Source organism: Haemaphysalis longicornis, unplaced genomic scaffold, assembly GCF_048455015.1.
Source record: "Haemaphysalis longicornis isolate Haplotype H1 unplaced genomic scaffold, Haemaphysalis longicornis Haplotype H1 scaffold_2, whole genome shotgun sequence".
NCBI lineage: Eukaryota > Metazoa > Arthropoda > Arachnida > Ixodida > Ixodidae > Haemaphysalis > Haemaphysalis longicornis.
The window spans coordinates 168,360,101-168,381,663 of NW_027526295.1; the positions used below are offsets into that span (position 1 = coordinate 168,360,101).

Consider the following 21,563-nt stretch of genomic DNA (forward strand, 5'->3'; position numbering starts at 1 on the left):
CTTCAACGCAGCACATCAAACATGGGGCTACCATTGGAATTCAGCCCGGTGAAAGGAAATAGTTAGACTCCAAATGGACAAAGACCTGACGCTTCTCAATGACCCTGACAAGCCAACCAGACTAGGAACAAGCACAGCTAGGGATACATGCCCTGACCTTGTTTTTGTGCTTGAGCCATCTATACTCAAGATCACCTGGAGTTCCCTGGCCGAAAATCTCGGATCGGATCACGATATTGTCCAAATTACAGTCACAGGGACCCAATACAAGACAGTCATTGGCAAGGCGTGTCACACAAGCTGGGAAAATTTTCGTAAAGCCCGGACGACCTCTACCCATTCAGACTCAGGCTACAGTTGTTGGGCTACCCAACTAAAAAAAGGCATCATCAGGCACACCATCGAAATTACCACCCCTGAAGATATTCCCTACATTGACAACCATCTTCTTGGAATTTAAGAAGCCCGCCAGCAGTTGAGCAAGCGATGGAAACGACAACGACACAATAAAAAACTACGAAAACGCATCGCGGAACTCAACGCAAAAGCATCTCCCTACGCCAAAGAGCTGGCCAAAGGAAAACTGGCTAAAGATATGTGACGAGGTTAGTGGCCGCCTATCCCTCAAGCAAACATGGAATCTCCTTCGCCCCCTGATTGACCCAGCGAAAGGAAAATTGGAGGCAAAACGGGGGATCATTTGCACTATCAATGCCTAGAAGGGCACCCACGAACAGCTTATTGACAACCTGGCCTCACTCTACCTCTGATGCAAAACACCCGCATCAAAGACGTCTCACCCAGACTACAGCGGCCTTCGAAACACCCCTCTGGATGACCCCATCTCCATGCAAGAACTGAAGGAAGCGCTAGCCTCGACTAATAAGAACAGTGCACCAGGAGCCGACTCTATAACGTACAAAGCCCTGGCGAACTTGGAAGACGCCGGCCTCGAATCACTCCTCCACCACATGAGCCAAGCCTGGGAACAGGGTTCCATTCCCGAGGAATGGAAACACTCAAGTGTAACTTTCATCCAGAAGCCAGGCAAAGCACCCACCATTGAAAATCTGAGACCATTATCCCTCACTTCTTGCGTGGGCAAGTTAATGGAGAAAAGTATACACTCCAGACAACAAAACTTCCTCGAAGAGACCGGGCAACTCCCACACAACATGGTTGGCTTCTGCCCACATCTTAGCACCCAGGACGTCCTCCTTCAACTCAAAGAAGACATATTTAACAAGACCACCCGGAACACTTACAGAGGTGTATTGGCACTGGATCTAAAAGGCGCCTTTGATAACGTGCTACATGAGGGGATCCTTGCTACACTAAACAGCACTGACTGCGGTGAGCGCGCCTATAACTACATTCGCTCATTTTTAACAGGACGCACAGCGCAAATCAAGATAGGTGGCTTGGAGTCGGACACCTTGCTGATTGGCGACAGGGGCACCCCGCAAGGGGCGATTCTCTCTCCACTCCTCTTTAATCTCTCCCTTCTCCACCTACCGCAGAAACTACAACACATCCCAAACCTCAAGGTAGCCTTCTATGCAGATGACATTACCTTATGGACCCCCAAACCGGACGCCCTGGGCAAGCTACAAGATACACTCCAAGAAGCCGCAGACATAATTACTGAACACGTGCATGTCATGGGCCTCAAATGTGCACCTCAGAAGACAGAACTGCTGTTTATGAAGAGAGGCAATTCTCAAGAACCTGCAATCCAACAAGTCTACCTCACCATAGAAGACCAAAAGGTATACCCTGCATGCAAGCCAGTCCGGATTCTGGGTCTCCACATTCAAGCCAACAACAGATGGACCCATCAGATCAACCTCCTCAAGCAACAATTAGACCAACTAGGCCACATGATCCGGAGAGTTATGACTAGACATCGCGGGATGAGGGAAGCGGACACCCTCCGCCTGGTACAAGCCTTCGCCATTTCCCGAGTAGTCTACGTGACTCCCTACATGAATCTTTTAAAAACTGATCAAGCCCGACTGGAAGCTATACTCCGGAAAGTCACAAAAACAGCCTTGCATCTTCCAGCCTCGTCATCCACGGCGATACTTATGGAGATGGGCGCCCACAATACCCTTGCAGAATTGGTTGAGGCTCACCACGTTAACCAACTGGTTAGACTTGGTAAAACACCAGCAGGAAAGACCATCCTTACTCAACTGAACATCAAGCCCATCCACGTTGGTGAAGCACCCCGGAAAATACCACCTGCCTGGAGGTCCCTTATCGACGTCCGCCCAATACCAAAAAAACATGCACCCAACGAAGCGCAAGGGCAGGCGAGAAGCACGCGCCAAAGCACTCAGCAAGATGCTTCAGTACATAGCCCCTCACAGAGTAGCCTACACATACGCAGCCCTGGTCTGTGCAGGTGAAGTGGTAGCCGTGGCATGTACTGGGGACGACAACTCGAAAGTAGCTTCTCTTCGCACCCCTGTCAGTGAAGAAATTCTGATCGGTGAGCAGGTGGCCATCGCTCTAGCCATCATACAGCATTCTCGCTACATCTACACCGACTCCCAAGACGCCTGCCGTGCCTACCTACGTGGTCGCATTTGCCCTGATGCTCATCACATCTTCGACACCCATCACCCACCAGAAAGGAAGCGGACCATCAGCATCATCTGGACTCGGTCCCATACTGAGACCGAAGTGAGAGGCAATGCCCGAGCCCATCACTTGGCACGCGAAGAAGCTAGCGCCCGTGCCGTGGTTTCGGGGGACGAAGATCCGGAAGAGCGGCTGGACCCGCCTACCCCCCTCACCACCTTTAGGAGCATTACAAAACACTATCGGGAGCAGCGGCGCACTCTACCACCACCTCATCATTTGCTTGAAAAGGGGGAGCAAGTCAAGTGGCGTCTGCTCCAGAGCAACACCTATCCGACACCAGCCAGAATGAACCTACTCTACCCCCAGCTCTACCGCTCACCCGCATGTCCCAACTGCTAACAGGCCCGCGGCACCACCTACCACATGGTCCTTGCCTGCCCCAACCATCCGGCACCACAAGACGCTGCACGACTGCGACACCACCCCAACCCCTGGGAGACGGCTATCAGGGCCTCGGACGCTGAGGGTCAGCGCCAGCTGATATCCTTAGCGGATGAGGCCTGCAGGACCAATGGGACCCTGGACGTAGGGACCAGCCCAGGTTGATCACCTGAAGTCCTTTATGGCTTCAATAAAGTCTATTCCTCCTCCTCGGTAAACATGGCCCGCGAACCAATCGCCACACACCGCAGCAGCTCAAACTTCTCGCCGCCTGTCAGATCCCGACTACTGCTGAAAATTAGCTTACAAATGCGTGAAAGGGGATGATAGTGAGGTGAAAGATTGTCCTGGGGATCGTCGTCGGCGCGGCTTCATGAAGCGGGGTCCGAGTAACTGCGGCGATGCTGTCTTTTCTGCGCGAGCCTGTCTCGGAGAGGCCTGTTTAACGCGACAGCGCCGCATGCAAGAAACGCAAGCGGGCCTCCAGTCGCTAGGGGAAATCTTCAATTCTTGTCGCTGACAAGCATGTTGTTTTTGGCGCGCTCCTATATGACTTTCAAACGCTTGCTTCCCCTGTGCTAGAACTGACGTTGCGATCGCTAGCACGGCCGACCCGAAAAGCAGTTCCACTCGGTCAGTGGTAGACAGAGTATGCGCGCCGGCTGCTAAAAATGAAAAGCCGGACGAACCTCTGAGCGGAGCCAACGGGTGCGCGTACCTCGAAGTACAAGAGCCCTGACAAATGTCTCTAGCTTGTTTTGCTCGAGCGTATCATCTCGTAACGTCCACAGCGCTTAGATGCGCGAAGAAACGGTGAAAGCTCCAGGCCCAGTCACCTTCGCCACCCTATTTAGGACCCTTTAATTTTGTCTAGGTGCAGTAGGGAGTGTCCGTCAGAAATTGGCTCCAATCCACGCCGTTAAGGTGGTTGGAAAGCAAAGCTTTAAACGTTACCCACAACACTTGTGCATGCAACGTCACTTGAATTCACACACGTGTCTCCACAAAGAGTGAAACCAGAGATTCTACCAGCCGTTACCTGGGATTCGCGGGGGTAGCGTCCCGAACGCTGCAGCGTCGGCCACGGCCGCGCTAGAGCGGCGGACGCCGCCGCTGTAGCCCGGCCATGCGTCGGAAGAAAGAGAACGGAAAGCAGCGTCTTTTGAAGGATGAAACAGCAGAACCTAGCCATCCGTATGCGCTTGTTCCGGCTATGCCAGGGTGCGACACAAGCGCAGACACTGAAACGATGCGGCATGTGAGCTTAGTGATTCCCATTTATACCGATTTAAACTAGTTAGTTTAATCAGTTTGAGAATTGCGAGAAAGCTGAGGGAACTTTTATAATCGCTATTTAACAGAACCAGTTGCTCCTTTCGCCTTTTGTAATACCTCTTAAAACACAACCATATTGGTATTCACCAATTTAGAGAACAGAGTTCCATTCGTGATAAGCAGTCCGCAAAAGGTACCGTTTCTCTAGCGGCCAGATGTCTGTATGTGGTCTCTACATTTAGTTTTCCCGCCCTGCAAACGAATCCTTAACGTATCTTTGTCGTACGACCACTTAATCTCGTCGGTCCGGGTTACACAGGAGGTGCTCTCGAACAAATTAATCAAGCAGTGCGAAGGAAGCGCGCAATGGACGCGAAGATGCTCCCAAAAATATCCAAAACAACCGCCGCTGAGGCAGAAGACAAAGCCGTCCCGCCGACAAGCCCGCCAGTGTGAGCGGGCACCGGCGCGCGGGGAACGCTGGGTAACTAATCGCCGCGCCATTTACACTGTGCTCCGTGAGTGTAAACCGCACTACCCCTCCTCAGCCATGTTTGGAGTTTCTCGTCGCGCACGCCACGAAGGAACCGTCGGCTGTTAGTGGTAGGAAGCCTTTAAAACATGGGGAAGATCGTCCAGACTAGACTTTTTTTTCTAAGAATTAGTTTGAATAAATACAGAGATCCCTGAAGGAGAAATATGTAGCACAGAGCTACAGCCCACAGAAAAACTGGAATCAACTTGGATATATCACATTAAAATATCTCCTTTTTTTCTCAGCAGGCCCTTCTTTCTAAACAACCGTTTCATTGATTGAAGTAATGCGGGGAAATAGTGTGGTTCATGTGAATAATGTTACAAATAATCCAGGAACTGCGTCGGGAAGTTTCGGCTTTCTTGGAGAGAGAGAGGGACAGTAACGCTTTAGACGCAGATATAAACCGTACTTTTTATTCTCGCCCATAGTATAAACATCTACTCTGATGGGTTTATTCAACTTTGTGTTCATGTAATAAATAGTGAGTGCGAAACAAGAAAGATACGCCGAGTAGTAAAATAAGCGACAGCAATGTTTTTGTTTGGACTAATCGACGCCTCTGTTTTGTTTCGAATGTACCCTCCCAGCCAGATGGGATTCCGTCTTGCACTCAACTTCGATAGTAAATACCAGTACCTATGATCTCTGCGATGGAAATCTTTAAGGTTACCACGGAGTTTTCTAGTTCATTTTACTATTGGTGAAGTATTGCTGAAGTACTATTGCTGAAGTATTAATACAGCACTTACGTATTTACTGCTAAACACTAAGCGTAGCACCGTAATATATCTGACTAGGAAAGATAAGCGGAAGAATAGCTCTCGCGAGGTTGGACTGATGGGTATCCTTGGCCTATTTGTAGATTGCTATCGCCTCCAAAATTACACCGCTAGTCTCAAAATACCAATGGAAGGAATGGAAGGCATCCTTCTATTATATGGCAGGTAAACTTAAACCTCCGGTTGAAATTATGTTTTTTTATTTCAATAAGCTGGCAAATGATGGTATAAGACATGCAAAACAAGCACGAAACCTGAAAGTGGCAAGGTAAGGCGCACGCTTTTGCGCTCAAGAATGTGTCTAGAACGGTAGTTTAATTTAACATTATCGCCGTTGCCCCATAACGCATATCACCATCCACGTAGTTTGTAATTAGAGCAAATAATCTCATCTTCTCTTATGCCATTCCTAAGCCAAATCTTAATAAGCACAATTCCGTCGTAGTCTTGTCAAAGCAGCAGTTTAAGTTCATCAGTTTTTTTTCGGTCCCCGCTCCTTATGTTCAGTGAGAACGCACGCAGCGGTTTCTTCGTTTGTCGCTCTGGCTATCTACCTCCCGTTCTGGGAATCGTCACCTGCACTAGAATGCGGGAATTATACAGACCCAACCACGTGCAGTAGTGGTGCTCAATAGGAAGCTTATCGCTCACCAGGGAGACATATTTTCCGCTGCCTTTGTGAGCTTCGGCCCCAAGCCAAAATTTGGAGGCATTGGAGGTGAACCATCAGGAAGTTGTGGATACTCGGAGCCCATCGCGGTGGTTCAGCGGCTAGGCCGTCGTGCTGCAGTTACGATTCCCGGCCGGGGCGGCCAGGCTATCCGTCTTTTCGCGCTTTCCGCCACGGCGGCCGTTTACGGGATAAGGGGGAAAACTACAACGCCCGTGCCTCAAGATTTCTGCACACGGCCAGAATCTTGTGTTGGCCTGAGTTAATCCGTCGCCTGCACTACGGGGCGCCTCATATCCCAAGCGTAGCTTGGGTGCATTGAACGCATATAAATCTTTTTAATGCGTCATTCTTTGCCGAGTACCCCCACAGCCAGGACGGCGTAATGCCCCGCATTTCAAGAAAAATACAGATATCGCGGAAGTTCCACCAGTAATCGCTATAATGGCGTAAATTGAGATAATTCTGGAAAACTAAGAACTAAAAAACACTAAAACATTACCCAAAAATGGCGAAACATGTAACGCCCTGCATTTCCACAATAATGCAGATTTCGCAACACTTCCATCTGTAATCGTTATAATAGCGTAAATAAAGATGAACAGTCGAACGAAATTTTCGAAACTAAAAAATAACAAAAATGTAGAATAATTACCGAAAATGGCGAACCGTGTAACGCATTTCCACAATGATGCAGATTTCGCAGAAAGTTCCAAATGTAATCCTTATAGGAACGTAAATTAAGATAATCGGTCGAACGAAACTTTGAAAAAATAAAAAATAACCAAAATATTTTTAAAAAATCGGAAAACGGCAAAACGCATAACGCATGGAATTTCCAGAATATAGCAGATTTCGGGAAAGTTGTTAATGTAATCCTTATAGTAACGTAAATGAAGATAATTGGTCGGACGAAATTTTGAAAAAAAAAAAATAAAATAACAAAAGTATAAAAAAATTGCGGAAAATGGCAAAACGTATAACGCATGGAATTCACACAATAATGCAGATTTCGCAAAAGTTTCAACCGTAATCGTTATAATAGCCGAAATGGAGATAATTGGTCGAACGAAATTTCGAAAAACAAAAAAAAATATGAAAAATACAAAATAATTACGGAAACTGGTGAACCGTGTAACGCCCTGCATGGTCCCAATAATGCGGATTTTGAGGAAATTTCCAAGTGTAATCATTATAATAACGTAAATGGAGATAATTGGTAGTACGAAATTTTGAAAAACTAAAAAATAAGACAGATATTAAGAAATTACGGGAAATGGCAAAATGTATATTAATGCATGAGAGAATGCTAGGGCGGCACCGGTTGATCGCTTGTAAACTGAAGTTTTGGCATCCCGCATTTTTCGAAGCGTGACTGAGTTGACGGCTTCTATCAGGCTTGTATTAACCCCACTTGGCAATGATTTCGTCGTGGGCACCACCCTGGGGAAGCCCCACACAGACTTTATGTTAGCTGATACCCACAGGATGCGTGGTTTTATACGCCGTTCTTTACGCCACGCCAATAAGGCAACTAAACTGATTGCATACACGTCCATTGTAAGGTCAAAAGTTGAATATTCCGGAGTAATTTGGGACCCTTATCAGTCGTACTTGACCCCAAAAGTTGAATCATTGCAAAACAAGGGCGCTCGCTTCATATCAGGTCAATACGCGCCGCATTCAACCATTACATTGACAAAAAGTAACCTCGGTCTCCAACTTCTGGAAACATGGCGCTTTCCCGGCTTGTATTGTTTCATAAACTTTATCACAACCCTAATCATTTTACTGTCTCAAGAATAAAACCCGTGCAACACATATATCTGCGTATCGACCACCCAAACAAAGTGCAGCCGGAATTTTCCCGTACTGACCTACTCCGTTTTTCCTTTCCTTTCGGCCTTCAACAATTAGTGACTGGAATCCCCTCCAAAAACACATTGGCTGTCATCAAAATACCTGAAAAATTTACCGAAGAACTTGCAAAATTGTTTTTGCGAGTGTAACAAAAACATGGTAGGATGTGCTTGCAGTATATTGGTAGAGCCTATGCCCTGTTATTTTTGTGGCTATCTTTGTGTTGTTTGATTATTGATGTTATGCTTTCCTGTTTTGTAACTGCATTCTATTTTGTACGCTGAGTTTTCTGTTACATTGTACCTTTTTGTTTAAGTCCAGCCTAACCAGAAACTTACCACCTGTATTATCTCCTGACGCTGGATAGCACCCTGTGATTTTGTTATCCCCCCCCCCCCTATGTATCGCCCGTAAGGGCCTCTAGGGTAACAAAAATGAAAAAAAGAAGTGTTTTTCAAAGGGACGGAATTTTCGAACGTTGAGAACTTGCATAACCGGGCAAAAAGAGAGAATCTTGATTCCACGCCCAAAATTCCTGCCGCTTGATGGATGATCCTTAAACATAGCATGGCAAGTGAAAGCAGCCGCATAAAGACCCCGAAAAAAACACTTGGATATAAAAAAAGGTGTGATCTGAAATAAACGCATTTCTCTCCCAGATTAGTTTATGTTATACACAAACATACCGTCTCTTCTTCCGAGAGGCTTGGCAACAACAAAAATACATTTCCCACAAAAAGCAAGACTTCCTAAGGAGTTTCTCGCGAAGTTCCAGGTTGACGCTATGAAAGATCACGCCTTAATCACGGACGTCATATCTAGGTCAGCCAGTGATACGTGTGGACTGTGGAACAAGACGAAGCAGGAGTAACGTTACACCAGACGCGCACTTTCTCACGCTCACTGCCCCGGTTATAGTATATATAACAGCCCTCCCAGAGGAATTGTTCTCGTACGGCAATTGAGATTTCTTGTCAGGTGGCGTGGTGAGTATCACGCCTGAAACTAGGTGAGCTTTTTACTAATTCGTCCAATAGATACTCTCGCTCAACAATGGTGTCGTTTTTGTACATAATTATAACGCAAACGATTTGTAATTTTTGTAAGTAAATTTATAGAAAAATGATTAGGCGCACTTCTAAACCATAATGGCTTTGATATTTAAGTGCGAGGCGAAGAATTCCTGTCTAACATTTTGCCGCTGTTCTAATTATTTCACTCTTCTCTATCGCCTCACCCTTCACTTCAGGCAAAATGCTCCCCCCTGTGTTTTGCAGCCTCCTAGTCTTCACCCTGGTGGCATCAGGTAAGTAGGGCAGAGTCAATGCTTGAAAGAACCATCAAGGCTTCTGGCTGGTGTGTTTGGCAAGGATCTGGTGATTGAGCCATAGGCGTGAAAGAATTAAATAGATGCTGACATGACATACGCATTTATAGTTTTATTTGTTGTTTTATGTAATTCTCACATTCTTTTTTGTTGATCTGGGCAGGTACCGCTGATGGCCCGGTTCGTGGTGTCACTCAAGAAAGTTTCCACATGGGAGAAGAAGCGCAGAAGATTGGCCAAGTAATGAGAGAATTCTCGAGAAGGATGATCGCAGTCCTGCGAGAGCAATCAACGCTTGATGATAAGGTTGGTGTCCCTGTGGGTGCCAAATATCGCTAATTCTTTTTAATTCTCCAGTATAAGCCACTAGGTGAGGCATTCGTAGTACCCACACGTAGATTTCGGGGCTGGAAGCTTTGGGGCTGTTCTGATCTTTCCATACACGAAAAGGATATCCAGTGGAAACCTTTTTATGAGTCTGAGAATTCTGTGTGAACACCGAAAGACAGACAGACAGACAGACAGACAGACAGACAGAATAACTTTAATTGGCCACAGCCGGAGCGACTGAGCTGCGGCATCAGAAATGCAGCTATCAACAATTTTTTTAAAACTAGGATGCTTGAATCTCTGGTAACAATTTTTTTTTGCAGCGAATGGTTCTGCATGCTGCGTTTGTTATTTGAAGTTTTTTTGTGGCAAACAAAGTTTTTGTAGAGACAAGACGCTAAAACAGTCCCCAGGTATGATTTGAATTCGTGACTTCAAAGCACGCTTTCAATGCTGAGCCATTTAGCTTTGTTCTGCTATGAACGTTGAAAAGGAAGCCAAATTCACCCCATGTCTCAGTTGCTGCGATTGCCATCCTATTGATTGATTGTAGGGTTTAAACGCGCCGACGCCTTGCAGGCGATGAGGCGCGCCGTAGTGGAGGGCTCCGGATTCATTTTGACCACCTGGGGATCTTTAACATGCGCCGAAATCTCGTACACACGGGCGTTTTTCTTCTCACTTCCATCAGAAAAGCGGCCGCCGCGGCCGGGAATCGAACCCACGACCGCCTGCTCAGCAGCGCAACGCCTTAGCCACTGAGCCACTGCGGCGGGCCGATTACCATCCTATAGCCTGGAGAACATATTTGCATACACACAATTACACCAGAAAATTGACCGTAATAAATCCCGAACTGTAGATCAGAGCTGTCACGAGATTCCAGCCTGGCTCGATATGGAATTGAAAGGTTTTTCGTCAGACAGAGAAAACTTTTAGTTGCGCTCAATTTTATTAAGTAAACGTTATTAGTTTGGTTGTTCAGTGTTTTCGCAAGGCTTAATAACGGTGTCGAGGTTCGCCATATTTATTTCCACAGAGAACCATGCAGTAATGGCAGGTTTACAACAATGGGCATTTTCAAAGTCGCTCTTGCGGCTCCGTAGTTCTCGAAAAGGAGATAAAAAGAGTTTTCGTGCAACTGTAAGAATCACTTGCAGAATGGTGGTCTGTTAGGATTATTTTATGAGGCTACGAAGCCTTTTAATTGTAATAATAAGGAGCGTGGTAAATTATAATTTAAAAACGATCATAATTCCCTAAGTCAACCAGTTCGGGTGGTGGCTAAGGCTACAACAGCAGTCCGGACATCTCAAAGACGTTGCCTGGACACAATACCAGCTATCGCGACCACGCCTTTTAAATGCATTTGAAGGGTCCGCAAATCTTTTTTTTTCTATTTCCATAAAAAAAATGAGACATTATGGAAGCTAGCTAGCAGTTCCAGCAATGCCAATAGCAGTGTCAACGACGATAGGGTGGAGCAGAATAGGGACAAGATGATTACTGCCGCGCGTATTGGTAGACAAGCAGCATGAGGAGGAAAGCTTGGGCAAAAAAAAAAAAAAAAGATTATGTGGAACTTACCCGCCGCGGTAGCTCAGAGGCTAAGGTGTGTTGCTGCTGAGCACGAAAACGCGGGTTCGAATCCAGGCCGCCACGGCCGCTTTTTTGATGGAGGCGAAAAGCAAAAACGCCCGTGTGAGCGAGATTTCGGCGCCAGTTAAAGATCATCAGGTTGGCAAAATTAATCCGGAGCCCTCCACTACGGCGCGCCTCATCGCCTGCGTTGCGTTGGCGCGTTAAACCCTACAATCAATGAATCAGATTATATTGAACTTAAGAAAAAGTCTTCAATATGTTGGGCCTTAAAGGAGTACTGACATGAAATTTCAAAGCTGTGATAACTATGTAAAACGCTTCCTTTTTATCAGGAGATATCTCCCAGCAGGTTTCAACAGCAACAGTTCAGCGAAACATATTTAAAATGCATTTTAATCTTCGCCCGCACGAGAAAGCCCAGAGCGGGCCGACATGACATCATGTGCTACTTGCCCCAAACTGCCGACGTCGGGGCTCCCGTGACAAAGCCGACGCTCTGGCTGTGGTTGGCGCGCGCTGCTCGGGCATGTGTACACGTCATGGTTTTGGGACTGACGTCATGCTGCCCGGGCCTGTGGGGACGGCGAATCCTCGGCCGGTCTGGGCGCGCGCATGCGCTCGCTCGCGGGCGCTTCCAGAGAGGCAGCGATGCGGCAAGAATGGTGACGTCATGTGATACATCCTGTTATGGCGGCCGCTCGGCGTTTTTCAGTCGAAACCGCAACTGGCACGAATAAACGACGCCGTTAATGAATGTTTACGCTGCGCTCGACCGTCTAATCTGTCATTCTATGATTAGTGGGCTGGTAGGCACGCATAGCAGCGAAAAAAACGTAACACGACAATTTCGTGTCAGTACTCCTTTAAAGAGTGCAGCAACGGCAATGGAACTCGGATTTGCAAGTTAAGGAACAAACGCTTGGGAGTGGAGAAGGTACGTTGCACAATAACCGGGTGGCTTGCGGGGATATCAGAACAGCCGGGAAGTCACACAGGTTTAACTTCTGCAGCATAGTAAGTCACGTGAAAAGGCCTTTGTCTGGAAGACATCATGCATAGGGTGACGAACACGCTGGTATCATGAGGTAATCTCAGAAGCGTGGGTGCAATCTAAGAAATCCCCGTATAGCGTCTTTACCACAAGCCCCCGAATGACCAAATAAAGCGGCCAAGTTTGCAAATACGGCGAATGGCGAAGCCCAACATATGACTTGACTAAAACCACCGCATGTGCGCAGAGACAACACGCATGGCATGAATGGCATTTTGCATTGTCGCTGGCGTTCCTATATCAATTCTTCTCATTAGTGCCGTGCTTCCGTGTCGCTCCAGTTACTAACGATTGACAATTGGCTATTGACAACCACGAACAAGGTATTCTCTTTGATATTAGGGTTATCGCGAATACCTAGGAATTCACCATTAATGCGAAGAAGTGTGCTAACAAACCAAGCACGAAATTGAAAATTAAGCTATCTACGTAAGACAAAAAGAGTTGAAATATGAAGAGGTAGTGCCTCTTTACTTCAAGAGAAAAAAAAAACGACCTTAAACGTATGAACGTAGTATTCGAAGAGAACGTGAAAGGGGTGGGGTGTTGAGAGATAGATTTTCTTTTATTATACTTAAGCGCATTATGTCACCTTGGTTTTGCACTTGCAGTTGCAGCTGGAAGACCGGCACCGGGGAACATTAGCCGCAATGATTAGTTAGTACCGACCTACATAAGGTTTTGTTGGCCTTTCATAACGGCTCACCTGCCACCACTTCATTTCAGGAGGCCTATTCCATGTTCAGGGACATCGTATCCGAGGCCCTCGAGAACGTGTCGGCTCTCAACCCCTTTGAACCGGGAACCATGCAAAAGGCACGCGACACTGTGGAGCGTATTTTGATGGAAAAGCTGAAGAGAAACTCATTCGAGAATCTCGAACTCTTTGGGGCATTCATGAAGGTCATAGGTGACGACATTACCAACATTGCTCAGCAATTCATTGACCGAGGCATTGACCTGTGCGGAAATTTTGTCATCAAGGACGGGCTTTCTGACTTCGAGAAGAAATATCTAAACAATTGCGTCAATGTCTTCCGAGTGAATTCCATGAAGGAATGGAAAGAATAAAGAATGGTCGCAGCCATGCTTCTTTCGGAATCTGAATAAAAGTGTCGAGAAATTCTTTTGAAATTGGATGCAGCCTAACATGCGCAGTCTTTGCGAAAATTTTCTGGGCCATGGGGAAGGTGTGTAGGCGGCAAAAAAGAAAATACAAAGTACATGCTCACCTCTAGAGCGAGTCTGAAACGTTTTATGCCAGAGAGCTATGGACAACGTCTCTCTTTCTTACTGTCACAAAATATTTTGGTCAAAGTTAAACGTTAGGCTTATGCTTTGAATCATTTGTGGCCGAGAAACCTGCGGCATGGCCTAGAATACTTTGACAAAGACTGTACGTACTCGGAGCATTACACTGCAGGATTTATCGTTGAGAAGCCCAAACAACTTGGCTAATGAGATATTGATGTTTTGTGGAAAAGTAAAGAAGCCATTTCGACATATCATGTCGAAATTTATGTTACTCTCTTTGGCCTTTATTTTTATGTCTCACCGTAAATGATTTCTTCGAATCATTCTAGCCTTCTTGAAAGCTGATGTGTAGTTCTGTTCACACAGAGCAGAAACTTATAATGAGAATTTGCGCTCCTTCGGTTCACGAAAACAATTTCGAATATGATCGCCTCAAGATGACAAGAAGTGCAGCTCCACTTGTTCACGTATATCAATGAGATTACTAGGATTTTTTAAGGACTACAAACATTAGTCTGGTATTCTTGGTTTAAAACGGGGGAAGAAATTTTCCCCGTATCTGCTGTCTTTGATGGAAGGGTTGTCGAAGTGTGATAGTCTTTTGTTACCCCCGAAGCGTAACACCCTCTAACCTCACGCCTCTCCCTCTTCCATCCCTTACGCTCTTCTCCGCCAGCATCTTAGCTCAACCTAAGAGAAAGAAATGTGGCGGTGTGGGCATGAAATGCAAAGAACCGACAAATGGTGGGCGACCAATTTAACGGAATCGCTGCCGAAAGACGGGTCTGTACGTAGTGAAAAAACGTTAAGTCGATTATGACTTACGACGAGAAAATATCGAGGCAAACAATGAATTCGGACAGCGCAGGATTGGGGCTATTGGAAGCATATAGGAGAAGGCGTTAGTGTCGCAGTGGATATAAAGTACGCCAGTGAATATTATGATTATTATTATTATGATGAATACGATGAATACGATTATTATGATAAGTGCTTACTTTTCCGCCATGTACATGATTGTTTGCCCCTTTTTGTTCAACAAGAATGTTTATTTTACAGCAGATGTCCGAAAATTAGACGTTGGCTATTCTGCACCCCATCGCATAAGCTTTGTCCCAGGCATGTCGCGTTTTCACACGGTATCAGCTGGCCCTACTTCTTTGAAAAGCGAAGCTATTTAGCCAATTGTAATTTTTCGTGTCGGCAGTTAAAAATACTAAGAAATTGCCGAGCGTGCGCACGTGCGCAGGGGTCTCGCGGCGACCGCGCAGCAGCTAACAAAACCAAGAAAATGCCCAGAGCTCCTGCGTGCGTGCCTCACGACGACCGTTCAGCGTACCCTTCGCACGTTTCTCAAGCCAAGCATACCCACGTAGGGAGATTGGCCAAAATTACGGGGACCACCCGGAAGTTTTAGAAAACCAAGCAAATGCTGACCGCTCGTGTGTGCGTGCCCCGCGGCGACCGCCCAGCGTCCCCGGCGCACATTTGTTCCAACCATACGCACTTGGGAAGAGTAAAAAATCCAGAGAAATCACCTTAAGCGAGGCCACAGTTTCTCGGAACGAGAAAGACTCCAGGGTTCGCCGTTATCGTGGCAACGCTTCTCTAACCGAGAAAGACACGTCACACCGTACGCCCCTCCAAGGTGATGTCCAATAATTTACACTAAAAAAACAATGAAACAAGTTCACACTAATAGCAACAACGATAAAGTAAAGGTCGTTGCCGCAGCGAAGAAGAAGCAAAGTGTGTGCAATCGTGGACTTAAACATTCGTGATGGTCGTGATGGTCGTGAAGGTTGCGTACAGCTTCGTTACCTTCAAGTCCTACGGGTAACTGTGAGCTTCCTTCAGTTTTTGATGTTGGCCTCACCTGCATGGCTTTTATTAATATGTGACTATCTTAGAAAGTTGCCTAAGTACATCTGTTTTGTGAATCGAGCCCCTGGTTCAAATAGAGAACATCAAGTTGACATGAAACACAGACCATAGTCGCTTAATGGCCCCATCTTCATGAAAGAGCACAGAAGCTGGTACGTAATTTATTGTTTTATAACTTTAAACAATATTTTCATTACCGTGTTTCTGGGTTGATCAGTTGATGACTTATTAACAATAGTGTTGACAGGTGAGATTAAGAGGTACTCATCTCTACGAGACACCACACTTTCTGGGTACTTCAAACCCGCACCTTCATTTTAACAATACTCTCCATTCCAACCTATGCGGCTTACGAACAAGGGCAGCGCATTGGAAAAGTGGTTCAACACCTGTCGTACAATTGATCGACCCAGGCCAGAAAAGGGTGAGAAACTGTTTAATCACGGTGAGATGGAATCACTATACAAGAAGTACGAAGTGTTGCTCGATGTAATGCTCGTTCTATAGGCTTCTGAAGTGCTCCTTGGCCTTATTTGGCGGAAAGTATGAAAATATACAGCTCTTTAAACTAGGAAAGGGCTCCTACCACCCCACTAACAAACTCCTTCTCTCGTTGGTCAAGCTTTCTGCGGCCACGGCACTGCAGACACAGCTGTCCACCCTTTTCGATGAGGGCCTCACCACTCCGCTGCAAGTCCTGAGCGAGATCGCGACGAAAATCTTCGTAGGTTTTGCCGTCTTCAAAAGCATAGGTACCCAGCTTGTTTTCCAGGAACTTCTTCACGAAGTCGGCGGCTTTTGTAGTTACCACACCTTTTACGGCCTTTTCTACGCCCTTCCCTACCTGCTTCACAGCGTTTTTCGCCTTTTTCCACAGTTTCTTGAGGAAGTACTCATCTGTCTGCAAAAGCAAAAAAAAAAAAGATTCAGTTTTGTCGTTTGTTTAAAACTTCCTTCATGTACGAACGAATCCAGCGAGCGAAATCAATACAAACGCGAAACCGAAAATTAAATGGCGAAAATGCGCCACAAGATACATTTCAAGCAGAGAATAAAATACCATAATCTTGGCTGATTTAGGTCTCTGCCTCACAAATAAATGTGCGATATCCTATTCACGTGAACGGAGCGAAAGCGCCGTTTAATCAATGGCTTAGGACTTACTATCACCATTATTGTAGCTTCTTATTGTAGAATCGTTACTATGCTACTGCGATACGATACTGTCTCCGCCCAAGTTGAAGGCCAACTGAAACAATATATTTCTCGTGCTTTGTTTTTTCGTGTTATGGAACGCGTCGGAAATAATGGCAATTACGGGCGCCGAGATTTTGCTGTGGTGTGGTGGTGACTAAAAACGTTGATTGACGCCGAAATACAAGTAAGACAAAAGGAAATACATTTATAAAGACTTTAGTGTTTGTTTGGCTACTTAAACGCATAAATTTTTGTCTGCCTGTATTTCTGTTTGTCCGTCTGTCTGTCTGTGACTCGGTTCAACCAGCCCGCCAACGTGAAACAAAATTTGCGCAATATTCTTGTATACCCACAGCCAAATCTAAACGTCGAAGTAGGGTGTCAATGTTCATACTAGTCAACATTGTTGAGCAAGAGCAAGATATTACGCACACATAAAGCAGAAAATCAACACATAAGTGATATATGCACTGATCCTTTATTAAAATTCATGGATGCTTGGTTATAGCAAATTAAATGCTACTTGAACTGCAGGAAATCACCGTCTGCTGTTGCTCGCGCTACCTGGCGGCATTTAGGAAATCAAATGGCAACAGTAACGCAAGGTTCCACTAGATAGGTTCCATGTTCCGCTTGGAACGCATGTGGAGTAGGGCAACGTGGTTCTATAAACGTTGAAGTAGGGTGCCTCGATTCAAGCGCGCCTCCACCGTACCCCAGCGCTGACACGGAGGCACCCGACTTGGAGCAGTGGAACACGGTCAATTGAAATTGACTTGAGCGAACCTCTAGCGTGTTATCTTTGGAGGAACAAGACGGGAGAGGAACAGCATGAGAGGTGAGCGGGATAGAGAAGGGAGGCATGTACTTGGCAGGGGCGCCAGTCTACTGTCGTCTTTCGTCGACATTTGCAACGAAAGGAGCAGATACGCGCCCATTTTTGTGCTTTTTCTTCTAATGAACGCTTTATGGAGCGTGTCTCAGCGAACGGGAAATAAGAGTGCACCGAAGGTTAGGACTTTTGTGGGCACTTTTTACGTACTCTAGCGCTTTCGCCAACCTAGCGAAGTAATGCTTTTGCGTTAAAACTCGAGGCAGCCCGAATTTATCTATAGCGCCACGCAGCAGTATGTCAGCTGGACCCAGTTTTTCCTTTGCGCGTTATAGAACCAATCTTATCAAAGCGAAGCTTAGTTGGTCTCACGTATGGTGGTGTCGTAACCAAAACGCACTTCATGGAAGCCAACTTTGCGCAGTGGGAGGCCACATGATAATGATAAAGAAAATAGCGATGAAACATGAAGAAGCGCTTCCCGTGGTCGTAATCGAACCTGGGTCTCTCGCGTAATGAAGCCGACGTATATCCGTTTGCACCATCATCGCATGCGGGTCGCTCAGCATTTCCGTTGGGTTCTTTGCCCGCGGGTTGGCTTGGGACCTCGGCTGAGCTGATGTGAATTTCGGCTTTGAACATCGGAAGTTTGGAATTCTCACTTTGGGAAAACGAATTTTAAAGCGAGTGGACTTTCACTCTAAAGCGGCCTTCCCTACGATCGTTGATGCTTTGACATTGGTTGCAGCGCCTGTGTCTTTAGAACTTGAACGTTTGATTTTCACTCGCACAAAAGCTTTGTGTTTCAACCAGCGTCGTCGTTAGACCGAGGGGATTTGGAATTTTCGTAAATGTATTTAGGCTGACAATCGGAGGAAAATCTGAGCAGCATAGTGGCTGCAAAGGGACGAGTTTCGGATTACGTACGGGCAGAAAATTCTATAGAGAGGTGAGAAAAATATTCGGGGGCGAAAAAAAAAAGGATCCGGATAATTCAACACAGTAGATGTGAGACTACTATGTTAGAGGCCTCTTTCCCGTAATGGGAAGAAATAAAATCATTATTATGGTGTTTGCAGGTTGGTTGGTTGGCTCACTCACTCACTCACTCACTCACTCACTCACTCACTCACTCACTCACTCACTCACTCACTCACTCACTCACTCACTCACTCACTCACTCACTCACTCACTCACTCACTCACTCACTCACTCACTCACTCAATAACCATATCAATCAATCAATCAATCAATCAATCAATCAATCAATCAATCAATCAATCAATCAATCAATCAATCAATCAATCAATCAATGAAGCCATGAATAATAAATAAATATTACGGAAGGAAACTATTGGACCTGCAGGACTGTACAGCTATTACTAAATCATTTGTTAATAAATTACCACTGTGGTAGCGAAATCTCTCATGCAGACATGCGTGTGCTTTTTATGTTTGGTTGCGTGCGAAGCGAAGAAAGCAACGGGTTGGAACGCACCGGACGCCTCAAGGTCAAAGAAAGTTCACTGAATTGTTGCCGTTCGCCATTTGGTTTGCTTGCTATATTTACTAGTTAAGTGAAAGGGAAATCTCACCTCACTGTCAGCTGCTTGCTCGTTCACAGGAGTTTCGCGCAGACCCCGGGAAATGGCGCATAGCACTTCACCAACTTGGATAGCCTCATCACCTATGTGTTGTGATTCCTCGTCAACGATCACTCCAAAGGTCTCTTCTTTTTCTCCGAGCTTGTAAGTGGAAGCTGCGTAAAAAAAATGGCGGAATAACATTGGAGTAAAACATTGTAACGTTTGTCGCAATAATGGGATATAATATTGAATAGTGCGCAAAATAAACACAAAATTTACCTGTAAGTGCTAAGCAAGCCACCAGGCAAACCACCGCCATTGCATTCTTCATTATGTCTGCAACATAGAAGAAAATGTTACTGACGCCGTCGTTCTAGTAACAGCGGCTAGTTCAATAGTTGGCCTAACTACATGTGCAAGCAAGAGCTTTAAATAATGATTGATTTTAGGGCTTAACGCGCCGACGCAACGCAGGCGATGAGGCGCGCCGTAGTGAAGGCCTCCGGATTAATTTTGACCAGCTTTAAATAATGCATATCTGGAACCTGGGGAACGTATGAGCTAAGGCTGAAATTCAGTTTAGTGCGGACGTTAGGGACGCGTGTTTTGAGACCCTTATCCTGAGTCCTGGCTTCAGTAAAGCTGGCTGTGTTTCGGAATTTCCTGGCTCCAGTTTCTTAAGTTAAACTTGTGCCATAAAACTGTTATATCTAATCTACTACCTGAATTTCTCCTTACTTCACAACTAGGATTATATGTGCGTGCTTAGTGGCAGTAATGGAATAGGAGCACTAGTAAAAAATCTGACTCACGCAGCTTGCGGCCTATTGCCAAAAACATGTCGTAACTAAACGTAAACACCTATTATATATGAAAGTCTGCTGGTACACTTGGTTTCTGTTTTCGGTTTGTAAGCAATGCGCCATTTATAGATTTATCATGATGCTTTCACATAAACCAAACATGACTTTCAATCGTGAAGCTATTTGTTGAGAAATAGTCGATATTCAATCATTGGGATGCACTTAAGGCCTCAGACTTAAAGGAGACCACATGACGTTGTGACGTTCTAATCTAGACATATTAAGGGCACAATCACTGTCATAGTATGCACAATGTTTACTCTTTTAACGCTAAATAGCGAGGAGAACTACAGTATACCGAGAATTTTATGTCATAAACGCCGAATGAATGTAAGCTGTAGGTCGGCCAAAGTTCATTGCCAACACAGCATCAAAGTAGTTATTTTGGAAAACACTTGAAGCACGTCTAAAGACATGTTAAAAGAATACAAATTCATTGAATTTCTTTTCTCTCCTTGACAATCAGAACAAAACTTCAGATACTTACCAGTGGTGAAGGGTCGGTCCTTCCGAAACAACCTGAAGTTTGTGTTTAGGCGGCGTTAAAAACTGGCGTGTATATATACGAGCGCTCGTCTCTTGCTCGGTTGCTCGGTATCTAATCGTTGCAGCAAACGTAGGCCCCAGTGATACGGTCATGGCCAATCACTGCACGTCCTGTCTGTGTTTTCTTCGCTTCCTATTGTTCTCCTACTTGGTCACCCCTGAAGTGCGAAACGCGATTGTTGTTTCGCCTCTCATCTTTCCACGTGCAGACAGTGGATTTTCCGTATTCATCAAAATACGGGGGAAAACCCGTGTACACGTGAATCTTACTCACTTTCCGTCTCCTGTCAGCGATATAGAAATGCGCTTTCCTGCGATTTATTTAGGGAAAGGCCCAGGTCAAAGAGCGCTGGCCCTTTTAAGGTTTCTGGGTTTTTAATTTGGGGAGAAGGGGCGCACTGCCTCTGTATGTTATCAAATGACCATTACCAGAAAATATTTCGCTGTGGCAAGGTATACACAAAGAGCGTATGACTCTGACGTCGGCTCTCTCTACGGTGATAAGTCATTTGGCAGTGCCCTGTCAGATATTGTACTTTTAAGCCGCGTATTGACAAATGAGGAAAAGAGGAGGGGGGCGGGGTAGCCCGTAGGAGTGAGGTGGGCAGGTAAGAAAAAATAAATTTTGATCATTTATTGTTTTGGGAAGGGATCCGTTCCGCAGCAGACTAGGATTAGTACGCTCGTGCCGATTCCGCTCTTAGTGTCCAATTGTGCTACTTGAATTAAAGTCTTTTTTGATGGGGTGATAAGGTGAGTGGGAGTGGTGGTGTTAAAGTTAGGGAATAAGAAGTTTCTGCATTTTGTAAACGTGGGGCACTGCCAGGCCAGATAACAAAGCTTTGCAGGGGTTAGCGGTTTGCAGTAAGGCCATTTGGGGGTTGTTTGAGGATAACACCATTTGTGGATGGTGGCTGGCGCGTATTTTGTATTGGTGAT

The 21,563-nt window shown here is 45.8% G+C and overlaps 2 protein-coding genes across 3 annotated transcripts; one reads left to right on the forward strand and one right to left on the reverse strand.

Annotated features, from left to right (window-relative positions):
* Positions 1-9,104: 9,104 nt before the first annotated feature.
* LOC144169459 (uncharacterized) lies at positions 9,105-13,563 on the forward strand. 2 transcript variants are annotated; one of them, XM_077698637.1, is made up of 4 exons: positions 9,105-9,161; positions 9,402-9,458; positions 9,643-9,785; positions 13,189-13,563. In XM_077698637.1, exons 2-4 carry the CDS (start codon positions 9,407-9,409, stop codon positions 13,531-13,533), a joined length of 540 nt encoding a protein of 179 aa, XP_077554763.1. In that variant the 5' UTR covers positions 9,105-9,161; positions 9,402-9,406; the 3' UTR covers positions 13,534-13,563. The 2 variants fall into 2 exon arrangements, with proteins under 2 accessions (XP_077554763.1, XP_077554764.1); XM_077698638.1 differs by having other exon boundaries at positions 9,105-9,138.
* Positions 13,564-16,018: 2,455 nt separating this feature from the next.
* LOC144169460 (uncharacterized) lies at positions 16,019-20,670 on the reverse strand. Its single transcript, XM_077698639.1, has 4 exons — positions 20,566-20,670; positions 19,495-19,551; positions 19,225-19,388; positions 16,019-16,501 (listed from the first exon to the last, which is right to left on the reverse strand). Exons 2-4 carry the CDS (start codon positions 19,544-19,546, stop codon positions 16,169-16,171), a joined length of 549 nt encoding a protein of 182 aa, XP_077554765.1. The 5' UTR covers positions 19,547-19,551; positions 20,566-20,670; the 3' UTR covers positions 16,019-16,168.
* Between the last annotated feature and the right edge of the window lie 893 nt (positions 20,671-21,563).